Below are 12,500 nucleotides of genomic sequence, written 5' to 3' on the forward strand. Positions count from 1 at the left end.
CATCCACTCCACTCGGTTTGTCTTTTGTCCGCTAATACACTAAGAGCATTTTACCCCTCAGCGATTTTACAATCAACGCCGCCGTATTTCAGCTGCCCTCTGCTATCTGCTTCTGCCTTCATTGTTGTTATTATCCAACACTTAGCTTTTATGGTTCTTCCTGAGAAATCCTCGCAATAAAGTCATAATCCATTTATGAAGGGGCCTAACTAATCAATTAATGAAAATTGGACCTACAAAGGCGAGCCGAAAGGGCCATTGATTGAAAGTGTCTGCGTAGGGCCGATGAGCCTGTTAAAATACTTGTTAACACCCAGGAATCAAAGAGCTGAAATGGAATTGCTTCTCCAGCAATTAGTTTATTGATTTAATCAAGGGTCTTTAATGTGGCGGCTGTGTGTGCGCGGAAGCAGGACGGGGTGTGAGGTGATCTGCTCCTGTGGCCAATAAAGGGAGGATTTGTGTTTGACTCCGTTCTTAGAGAAATGGATGAGCCGGCTGAACTCTGTGACTTTCCCTTTGTCGGTCAGCTCGTTTCTTTCATTCTAAAACACTCCCTGATTCTATCTGTTTCCGCCGCCCGTCCGCGGCCACTGTACTTTCATCCTCTTTTTGGAGCAATATCAGTAGGAAGGGTGTGGGGGGGGGCCGAAAAAAAAAAAAAGAACATCCCTCGAAAAACGCATGCGGACCATCTGATACGGGCGAGATAACGCGAGGCCCGCCCCCGAAGGCTAGGGGACGGAGCGTACGGTGTGTTTACTCACTAGCGTAGGGCGAGTTGCCCGCAGATCCATTGAGGAAGTTGGGCGAGGTGCCCAGGGTGGCCATGCCAGAGTTTGCGTAGCCGTTCATACTGGTGGAGACGGAGCTGTAGCCGCTCTGCTGCGGGGTGGAGCTGGGGACGTAGCCGTGAGGGGACACACTGCTCGTACTCCGACTGAAACCTAAATGACGGGGGCAGAGGCAGGGAGAGAGAAAGAGGGGGGCAAAAATAAATGTAGAGAAAGGGGAAATAGGTGTAATAAATGAATAAAATACATGCGATACCAAGAAAAGTCTTTTGTCCGAGGCGGCGGAGGTCTCGTACGCTATGATCGTTCCTGAAAAGTCTCACCCAGTGGGGGAAAAAAAAATGCAAGTACTGAAACAAGAGGCCTATAACCTCAACGGCTACCTTCCAAAATTAGATGTATTGATAAGGCAATTAACACTAAAAGGGCTCGGCAGCGTTTCTGGGATTTATAAAGAATGAAGTCAGTGTTTCTGACAGGACCTTTCTCTCCTCTGTGCTTTGGAGGGCCAAAGAACAGAAGGAGGACAAGATGGAGGGGAGCCTATAAATATACATCTCTGGCCTAAATGCTGACATCAGAGGAAAAAAAAAAAAAAAAAAAAAAAAAAAAAATAGAAAATCAGCTGGAATTGAACACATCAGGAATTTCTGCTGCCTGCAATAAAAGCGACGCCTCGCACCACCCTAAGACGTTTTCAGCCTCTTCTACAAAATGGGTAACATGATTTTTTGCTCCGTTCCGTTCTGTTCTTCAATGAAAATCCACCGTGGGACAGATGTTGTTGTTGACTTTGCTCAGATGTTAAAGTGTTATATCTCGCGACGAGCACAATGGGAAAAAAGGGGAGGGAGCTCATTGGAAGTATTGAGATGCGTCCGGGGGCCAGTTCATCCGCTCTGCTCTCCTTCCCCTGGTACAGGTGATGAATTACCACTGACTGCACCCACATCTCTCTCTGCCAGACAGGGGCCGACCCCAGTCTAATATACACACCCCTAGGACCCACTCATATTTCTCCATCCTACACCTTCTCCTGCTTTCCATTTCTCTGCTCTTCACTCTCCCCGCCCCCCTCCCCCCTCTCTCTCTCGCTCTCTCTCCCACCTTCTCAATTTTTTACTTCGCCTTGTTATTTCCCCGGTTCTTTCTTGTTCCAACGTCTTCTTTCCCTCCTCTTCCGTAGCCTCAACCCTGAACCCACTCTCCCCTCTATCAGGCCCAGGAGCCACTAATCCCGCTTTCTGCTTCCGGGTCATTTTCCTATTTCCATTTCGATCGTCGCCGCTCACCCTGATTGGCTGTTTGGGCCACCTCCGACCCAGGGAAGGAGTTGACGGCCATCATGCCGGCGTGCACGGAGCCGCTGCCGAGGCCGCTGAGCTGGTTGTGGCCGCGCGGCACCGTCGTGTACAGGGCCTCCGCGATGTCTGCCGCCCTCTTCAGGATCATCTCCTGGATGCCGGGGCGAAACGGAGCACCGGGTCAACGACAAAACGCAAAAAGGACAAGTAAAAGAGAGCAGGAACGCGATTGCACTGAATGAAATTGAACAGAGTGCATGACATGGAGTGCAGTCTTGCGGCATGAAGTGGAATGCCAGATTTGGTTTCTAGATAAGGTGAGAACCAGCGGAGGAGGCTTATCAGCGGTCGGGGTGGGGTGGGGTGGGGGGGTGCTGGGAGCGGTCCCACACTAAATGACGGGAGAGACTCATTACCACAGTCATCAAACGTAGACTCCATTTTTACCTCTCCTCCTCCTCCCTTTCTACTGTACGCTCCCGTTTCCCTCTCCTCCTCCCCCTTATTTTTTTCGCCAATCCTCCCTTCCCTCCCTTCTCGGCGCCAAAGCCGATAAAAGCGCTAACATATTCCCATGTGTGTGTTCGTCAGTTCCAGATCCTGAGAGCGCACAGCGGGGGGCTTCGGAGCCGACGGGGACACTGACTTTGATGCCGCCAAACCACAAACATCAGTTTTCTGAGGCGAGATAGCGATGGCTTCTATATATATATATATATATATATATATATTTATATGTAGGTGTTTGTGGTAAAGTGCTGTGTGCGTGTCTGTGTGTGTATGCTTGTGTGTGTGTGTGTGTGTGTGTGTGCTGTGTACCTGGTTATTGTGTGGCATCCCGTATAAGGCCTCTACCAGGTCCGCCGCTCTCTTCAGAATCACTTCCTGTAATCAAACGACAGAGAAAAGAAGACGGGGATTGATTGTGAGCAAGGCCGCATAAGGGCTCAGTCACTTTTATTACATTTCAACCTCGCGCCTCTCACTGTGAATGCAGAACAGAGGGAAGGGAAGAGAGGAAGAGAAAGAAAAATGGGCTTGTCCCGGTACTTTGTTAGTAGCCAGGTAGTTTGGGAGACCCTGTCGCTGTGAATAAAACATGAGCTCTGTGTGTGTGTGTGTGTGTGTGTGTGTGTGCGTGTGTGTGTGTGCGCGGGCGCGTCTCCCAATCAGTCAACCATCTCGGAGATCTTCTCTTTCCCCAAACTGTCACCACCGTCGGCCCGCGGACCAGCCGCTCGGAGATCCGCGCATCAATCTCATTTAACACAACGTATCACCGGCTGACAGCAACACAACTCCCTCCTCCATTGGAGATACGCCCGCGGTCTGTTCCACATTAACCCCCGTAACGATGGGGGGTGGGGGAGGGGGGGGGGGTGGACCCCTCCTGCGCTTGATAAATGTAGAACATCATTTCTCAGGTGAAGAAAAAATAACCACGCCGGTAGAATTTCCCACATCAAACATTTATCCTTCCGTGTTTCCTTTCTCTGCGCTCATTTTTTCGATCACTTAACCGCCTCTTTCTCTCTCTCTCTCTCTCTCTCTTTCTCTCTCTCTCTCCTCTCGTTTCTATTCTCTGCCGCCTCTCTTGCGAGCGCACGGGTGTGTATGACTCGGGGCGTCGTTATGTGTGTATGATGTAGATACCTAGAGCCCTACGAAACCCTTTTTAAAAGTTAATGTGCCGGGGCCAGGATATATGCTGGAGGCGCGACAACCAGAAAATTGCAGCCCCCCTTCCCCCCCCTTACTCCCGCCCTCCCTTCTCCCAAACACACACACACACACACACACACACACACACGCGCACACACACACACACACACACACACACACACACACACACACACACACACACACACACACACACACACACACACACACACACGCTGTGCGCTGCAGCCCCCTGAGTGTATCCCTAGCTGTGAACAAGCCCCGGAGCACGTGTGCTCTCTGTTCCGCGACACACTGCCTTTCAATCAGATGTAATATCACACACAGGCACACACACACTCACATATAGCCACGCACACACACACACACACATACACACACACAGAGGCTGTCGAACACACCCAGGACATGACGAGAGGGTCAGCAAAGCAATAAAGATTGTAGAGCGCTGTCCGAGGTGCTAAATTCACTCAATAATGGGAGCGCTGCCTCTGTGTTAACCTGCCATTACCAGCACTATCTGGAGGGGTGGCAGGGGGTGTGCGGACGGGCGGGTGGGCGGGCGGGTGGGCGGGTGGGCAGGGTTGGGGAGGGAACGGAGGGGAGGAAGGGGGAGAAAACGGGGGAAGGTGGGACAGATGAGGAGAGAGGGAGCCTGGAGTCGATGCCTGCTCGGTGTGATTGAGAGGCGCAGAGGCACTGGGAAGGTAAGTGGTTCTTTAGTATGTATGCACCGCTTCTCTTCCCCGACACCCCCTGCCTCACAGGGACGGATGGATGGACGGATAGATGGATGGATGGGCAGAGGGATGAATGGACAGAGGAAGGAGGAGAGTAATCGGGGGCAGTAAAGCAATAGAACACAGATGGGCCCCCCTGCTGGACTGTGACTAGTGCTTGGAGTAGAAGTTAACAGCCCACTCCACTCGGCGCAGACCCCACCCCTCCTCCTCCCATCCCTCCATCCTCCCTCTGTTCTACGGATACATCACTATCCTCCTATTACCACGGGCTCTTGTTCTTCTCCGCTCTCTGACCCGACCTGCAGCGTACGCTTGGCTCTATCTCTCTTTCTTTCTAAATATCATCCTTGCTCTCTAATCTCCCACTTCTCCACAACATTTCTCCCACTCCATCTCCTAACAGGTATACTCAATCCAACCCCCACCCACCCACCCACTCCTCCACATTAATCACTCGTTCCCGTGCTCTCTGTGTCCTGTCTGTACCTATCCGTCTCTCGTTAGTGGAGGGGATCTGTCCAGCGGCTAAACGCGATTAGGCGCTGCTCCAGAGTCGTCCTGATAAACAGATAAATGTGGTTAGCGCTGCCCTGGCTGCCGAGCCCCCGCCGCTGTAAGAGGAGACCATTTCCTGGGCGCAGGGTCTCTTCCCGTAAAAATCAGGCCCCGCAGAGACAACAACAGGAAGGGGAACCTGATCCAGAGCCGTGGCCTGGCCTCGTCTGGCTGGGAGGTCGCTCATTACCCCGGCCCAGACCCCCGACCCCCTCCAACACCCCCCGACCACTCCACCGCCACCATATACCACAACCCTTCCTTAACAGCCTATAGTCTGGATGTGCCTTCCTCCATTCTCTGACCGTCCGGCTATTATTGTTCAGCTGCCTGCTCTGCGCACAGGGTCATTACCGCAACATGCAGAGAACCTGGCCAGTGCGCTCCTCAGCAGATATCCTGCCCGGTGCGTGTGTGCGCGTGGCGAGGGGTTTCATTAAGAGCCGTCTCCAAAAGATGCAACTCGAATGAATTGGAATCTATTTCTAATCAATTCGCCTCCAATTAAATATTGACTGAAAAACAACCACAAAAAAAAAAAAAAAAAAAAAAAAAAGCACTCGGTTACCAGCCCGCGCCCCTCCCCTGCCCCTCCCCGGTGATTGAGGCCAACAGTTGAGAGAAGTGCGGTCAACAAACTGTTATTACCTCAATAAAGGCACAAATCAATAGCGCTGAAATGAACAACTGGGCCTGCCAGCTACCGCTGTTCATTTAGAGGAGACGGAGACACCACCTAGAGAGAGGTGAGGTGGAGGAAGAGGAGGAAGGAGAGAGCAGAGGAGGAGAGAAGAGGTGGATGGATCCATAGATGTTTCGAGAGATATGGGGGGCTAATCGGCTAAAGACCAGATCTCGCCGGGAAGAGCGTCGCCAGCGACAGCGGGTCGGGGGGGCGAGCCATTTCTCTGCCGTCCTACCTGAGCGCTGCACCTACGTCTCAATGTGACTTCCCCCCTTCTCTATGTGGACAGGCATACATGAAACTGTGCACGGATGTATATGCGTGTGTATGCGTGTCGGGAAATGTGTGTATCTGCGTGCGTGCACGTGGGTGCGTGTGTGTGTGTCTACGAGCGTGCGAGTGTGTGTGCGTGTTGGAAGTAATAAAGTCCACCCGGGGTTGACTTCGATCCACTGACCCAGCAGGAGGTAGGACTGGACAGCTATGATGGATCACCTAACCTGCTTCTGCCTCTCTCTCGCTCTCGCTCTCGCTCTCTCTCGCTCTCTCGCCCTCTCTCCCTCCCTCTCGCCCTCTCTCCCTCTCTTGCTCTCTCTTTCCCTCTCTCCTTCGCTATAAACCTCCTTTCTCCTCGCACTCGTTCTCCTCTGTTCCCCTCTCCATTCAGTCCATTCCTTTCCTCCCTCGCTTTACAAGTCTAAATGATCTCCGACTCAGTGACTGGATAAATTAACTTGCTTGTGTATTCAGCATTCGTGGACGGGGGGATGACAACCGGCACATAAAATGTTGAATGTAGTTTAAAGTCTGAACAATTTATCATCCACCATCAATGGTGATTCTTCCACTTCAGCTTTATCTGAAGTTAGTTAGAAGAAGTATTGGGTATTGTATTGCACTTTTACTTTTATAATAGCATAACGTTTTTACAATACCAGTTATATTTTGTTCAACTTATTTTTTTCCTTTAAAACATAAAAAAGATAAGAAAAAAAAAAGTATAATGCTGCATGTTTGTATTTTATAGCAGTATTAATTAATTTATCAATTCATTAATGTAGTTATTATATGAAAAAAAAAGAAATAAAAAACAAGAAAAATAGAAAAAGACATTTAAATAAAATGTATTTTAAAAATTGTTTTATTTAAAAAAAATGTTGTACTAAGAAAAATACTAAGAATCATGAAGATATTGTTGCTACACTATTGTATAACAATATCTGTGCAATAACACTGTACAAGCTGGAGCAACTTAGTAAATACATAGAATCATTTATCATTTATACCAATACCGATAACCTATCCTGTGCATAGAATCACATTTGTACATTCTTTATGTTTTTATAGATTTGACTACTCTTGTTTTGTATTTTCTACTTGTGTTTTTACTTTACTTATTTTTTACTTACTTTATTCATTCAATTTTATTTTATATAATTATTTTATTTCTCAGACTGTCAAGCTTTTTAAAATGCTAATTGTCTGTAGAAACGCACCAATAATCACCATGACAAATTCCTCCTGTAATGCACCTAAGCAAAATAAAATCTGATTCTGATTCTTATTGTTACTGAGCAATCTTACCAATTTTTACCGGTGTTGCCAACAATTAGAGACAAGGATTCTACCAAATCAGCACAAACTCTGCTTTGTGTGTGTGTGTGTGTGTGTGTGTGTGTGTGTGTGTGTGTGTGTGTGTGTGTGTGTGTGTGTGTGTGTGTGTGTGTGCCCTTGTGTGTGCTTGTGTGTGCGTGTGTGCGTGTGTACGTGTGGTGTGTGTCTGTGTGTGTCTGTGTGTGTGTTTATTTGTATGTGCATGTGTGTGTGTGCCTGTGTGTGTGTGTGTGTGTTCACACATCCAGCATGAATGGTACCTTTGGTAATCTCTCCTGGTCTCCCGGGTGTCTGGGGATGACCTTCTGTAACCGTTGGAAGCCGTAGTCTATGGTCGGCTCGTTGAGCGCTGAGGGCAACGAAAGACACAAGAGAACGACAGAAAAACACACGGACAGACAGACAGAAACCTGGGTTAATACTGGACCTCTTCACAGAATAAACACCGCCAGAGACAGGTACCGTTCACTCTCGGCGCTTTAGAGGGTCTTAAGTAAAGAAAGAAAGTAAGGAATTATCTCCCGAGATAAACGCCCAGGCTAATGAGACTTTACAATGAATATTCAGTGTTTCAAGATTGAACTTAATACCAGGAAAATGTAAATAGAGAACCTTTAGGAATGCATAGGCTCTTTATTTGCTCGTGTGTGTTTGTGTGTGTATGTGTATGTGTGTGTATATGTGTGTGTGTGTGTGTGCATGTCTCTGTTTGTTTGCTTGTGATGTAATGAATCTCTCTGTCGCCAGCTTTGGTGGTTAATAAAAAGACTGTCAGGAATGAGGGAGAGTGTATGTGTGTGTGCGTGTGTGTGTGTGTGTGTGTGTGTGTGTGTTTCTGTGTTTCTGTGTGTGTGTGTCCTGTGGTCTTGCGTTGATCAGCAACTAATATAAGCAATTACAGAGCCTGGTTCCAATATAACAAAGGCTTGATCGCTCCAGGGAACAAGCTAAATACACACACGCACGCACACGCACACGCACGCACACACACACACACACACACACACACACACACACACACACACACACACACACACACACACACACACACACACACACACACACACACACACACACACACAGAAGCTAAGCAAACCGCCATATGCAAGCACACACATGCATGTCCACTCTCTCTCGTTCTCTCTCTCTCTCTCGCACACACACACACACACACACACACACACACACAAACACACACGCGCGCGCGCGCACAGATCATCCAGGCAGCGGGGGGAGAGCAGATCTCTCTGCATGCTGCGGTTGTTCTATGGTAATTGAAAATGAGAAGATTTACCATGAATATTTAAACACTGGAATAAATACAATGAAGATCTGAGGCTCATAGTACAAACACTTCAGAGGAGGATTGTTGGATAAGTGCTCCCTCCTCATAATTCATTCCTAATGCACTCTCTCTCTCTCTCTCTCTCTCTCTCTCTCTCTCTCTCTCCCTCCTTCATGTCTTCATGCTGCCTGTGACGGCACTACGCATACTGCACGTTGATGTCAGCATTGGCTACTTTTTTGGCCGAAGCCTAAGGTATCCCAAGACGTTTGGGTGTGAAATTTGATGTGCATTTGTATTTGTGTGTGCATGTGCATTTGTATTTCCAGTTCCCTGTGTGTAAATGACCAGAGCGGACCATTATGCATTGGGTTTGCCAGTGTGTGTGTGTGTGTGTGTGTGTGTATGTGTGTGTGTGTGTGTGTGTGTGTGTGTCTGGCCTTCTGTTTCCCCTGTGGGTCGCAGCCTGGACGTTTCTTGAGGGCCCGTGCCCCGCTTGCCTCACATCTGAGCAGCCAGGCTGACTAGGAAGCCCCCAGAAGACAAAAAAAAACAAAACAACAATGCTCCTTGAGGACATGAGTACAAGCTGTCCTGCTGAACCTCAGCAACTCCCCCATGTTTCCCTGAGCCCCATCCCTCAAGCGAGGAAATCAAGAGACGCGAGACAAAAGCGAGGGTATTTTCCTGTCCTGTCTTTGGCGGTGCCTTTAAGTCCCCCCGGTAACTGGGACTAAAACGGATTTGAGCGTCTTTCCCTGAAGACGCTGTGGATAATTTAGATTACAATGCGGGTTAAAACCAGAGCGCCGATTAGAAGACCGAGGTGCGGAAGTGGATGCAGAGGATATAAGCGCAACACCGCCGACAACACCATCACTGGCCAGCTGGTCCGGTCGCCACGAGGAGTCAAAACAATGCAAGGATCACATGCGGCGAATCAAGAAGGAATTATTTCTGAGGAGAAATATTTGACATTACTGCTCTTATTCCTCTCCAAATCCTTAAGGAGGATTTGGCCCGGATTAGGACCTGCAGGCCGCCGAGTCGGTTGTTCTGACTACATCATTCCCGCGTCTCAAAGGCTTTTGTTTTTACGATGATTTTTTTTTTTTTTTATCTGGTCTCCACAGTGAACCAAATGAGCCTCTAGTGAACAATAGCATAACAAATCCTGAGATACAGAACAATAATACCAAAAGAGGGACAGTTTTGGCACTTGGGGAGAGGAAGTGATATTGTCTCTGCTCAATTTTCAAGGTCCATAAATTGTGGGGGGGGGGGGTTGCTCTGCTAACTGGCAGCATCTCTTGGGAGGGAAAAGGTATCTACTGTATATCTATTAGGAAAAAGGCAAAAAGTACGTCTATACTCAATCTCAAGTTTTGCAAATGAGAATTAGTGCGGCAGAGGTCCGTTTTTTTTTTTCTTTTTTCTAAAGGATCTCACCCCCTACCACCTCCGTCCCCCGTCCCTGAAAGACGGCCCTGTCGCTTGCCACAGGGTTCACGCCACATCCTCGCGCACAGGTACATTTATAATCCGTGGCTGTCGCTCTCCAGAAGAGCAAATCAAAGCCAGTAAAACATAACTGCCATAAATAAATGAATAGATGAGCAACAGCCCGGGACTGGTGGGATTCACCTAGCAATCACCCACATCAGATCAGATCAATGCTCATGGAAATTTCATGAAGCCCCGAATCCGCACAGCTTCATATTTCACTATAATAACCTGCAGAGCCCCAGGGGTGCTGCCTGTGGAAGGGGTGGGGGTTGAAGGGGTGGTGGTCGGGGAGCGGGGGTGAGGTGGGGTCCGCTGGGGTGGGGAGAAGGGAGAGGGGTCGTACGGGCTTTGGGTAAGGCGAGGGGGTTGGATCTGAAGGGTGGGGTGAAGGGGGACGTATGAGGGATAATTGAGAGGTCAGACCGGTGGAACGGGTGGAACCGTTGTTACCGCTGGAAACACAATGAGGGGAGGAGGAGGAGAAGCAGGAGGAGGAGGAGGGTGGGGAGGAAGGAGAGGAGAAGGGGGGGTGGTGCCGGTGGTGTCCAGCTCGACGCTGTCGTCTTCCTGTGTCACTTCTTTGTGTATGCAGGTGTGAGTGTGTGTGTGTGTGTGGGGGCGTAATTGGCTCTGAGGCTGCATGTTAACACTTTAGCGGGCCCTGAGACACTCGGTAAGGAGCTGATCATATCAGTGCCTCGCGTGGGGGACACTTGCACTTCCCTTTCCCTTGTAGTCTTCTGGCCCCCCACCCAAGCCCCCCCTAGACCACCACCATCACCCACCCCCACCGTTCCCCTCCCTCTCTCCCTCCCCTCCTGCAGTCTCCAGTGCTCAGGTGTGATCTCATAAGCGCCGGTTGGCGATCGATGCCGCCAGTGGCAGGGGGTTCAATAGCCCTGAATTATGGCTTCACCCCCCCCACCACACAGATGAGAGCTACCCCCCATCCAGACACACACACACACACACACACACACACACACACACACACACACACACACACACACACACACACACACACTCCACATTACACCAAGCTTTCTCTCTCTCTCTCTTTCACACACACACACACACACACACACATACACACACACACACACACACACACATACATACACACACACACAAGCGCCATTATCAACTGCTCCCAATCCAGATCGATACCTTACAATCTAATTTTTATCCATTTTTCCATAAACCCAGAGATTGCGTTTATTTGCAGAATCCGACAGGCTAAATAAAGCAGCACTTGAACATGTCAGGGAGACTAATGCACCACTGGAAATTTGTACGCAACAAAACAGATGAGTTGGGCTTTTTTTTGCTCCTGAAGGGAAGGAAGTGAGCGGCTGGAGCTGCGAGGAGAGCGAGACAGGAGAGGAGAAGAAGGGGGATGTGAAAGATTCTACAAATCAATGGCGTGGATGCCACTACTACTACGTAGGTTGAAATTATCTGGTGCGGAAAGTGGATGTCCACAGTTAACAATACCATGCATGTATGAATCCTGGGTGGGAGAAAGCAAGTTCTGCAGAAACTGGACCCAAGGTGCAACTGAATTTAGAAATGAAAAACGAAAGTACCTACATAGCATTGTTTGTTTGTTGTGTGTGTTTGTGTGTGTGTGTGGGGGGGGGGGGTGGCTATGTTCAAAATCAATTTACATCCTCATCATGGAGCAGATGCTCCTCTAATGAGAACGGCACATGCTAAGAAGGGACAAAAAGCCATGCCGTGCAGAAAATTAATCTCAATCTCAAATAGTGGTGTGAATTTTCCTTGTGCTGGGTAGTGTGCGCTGTAAAGGTGAGGGTGAGTGTGTGTGTGTGTGTGTGTGTGTGTGTGTGTGTGTGTCTGTGTCTGTGTCTGTGTGTGTGTGTGTGTGTGCGTGGGCATCTCCGCGGCCCCCTCATCTCCAGCTGGAAAGCAGCCGTTTTAATCAACAGCAAGCCTCCGCCCAGGCTCAATAAAAGGCAGCATTCACAAATAGCAGCAAGACAAGTAATTGACCACCTCACGGCTGCACCCCACTTTTATTGCCAGCTGACTGTTTGTGTGTGTGTGTGTGTGTGTGTGTGTGTGTGTGTGTGTCTGCGTGTGTGCGTGTGTGTGTGTGTGTGTGTATGCGTGTGTGTGTGTGTGTGCGTGCTGATGTCCGCACGCTGGCATGTGAGCTTGCATACAGTATTTGAATTTCTCCATGTGCGTGTGCGTTACTATGCATGCAAGATAAATACACACTCTAACTAGACATCAGGTGGACTGAATACTAAATGATTTCAACCGTATGAGCGCCGAGACGCCCACAGCGGCAACGTTCACAAAGTTAGC

The 12,500-nt window shown here is 49.1% G+C and overlaps 1 protein-coding gene across 4 annotated transcripts in view; it reads right to left on the bottom strand.

Moving 5' to 3' along the window:
• The window catches only part of LOC307235470 (transcription factor COE1-like), a gene marked incomplete at its 3' end in the record, with an annotated part of 62,607 nt that overhangs the window by 3,359 nt on the left and 46,748 nt on the right, over positions 1-12,500 (bottom strand). For 3 of the 4 annotated variants that reach the window (XM_080007579.1, XM_080007581.1, XM_080007580.1), the window contains 4 exons: positions 7,636-7,724; positions 2,918-2,983; positions 2,087-2,249; positions 768-947 (listed from right to left, as the gene is read on the bottom strand). In XM_080007579.1, coding sequence (XP_079863705.1) covers positions 768-947; positions 2,087-2,249; positions 2,918-2,983; positions 7,636-7,724 — 498 coding nt within the window. The remainder of the gene's footprint in view (positions 1-767; positions 948-2,086; positions 2,250-2,917; positions 2,984-7,635; positions 7,725-12,500) is intronic. The other variant, XM_080007582.1, reaches the window with a different exon arrangement.

The sequence above is a fragment of the Zeus faber genome (genome assembly GCF_960531495.2).
Source record: "Zeus faber genome assembly, chromosome: 10".
NCBI classification, from domain to species: Eukaryota; Metazoa; Chordata; class Actinopteri; order Zeiformes; family Zeidae; genus Zeus; species Zeus faber.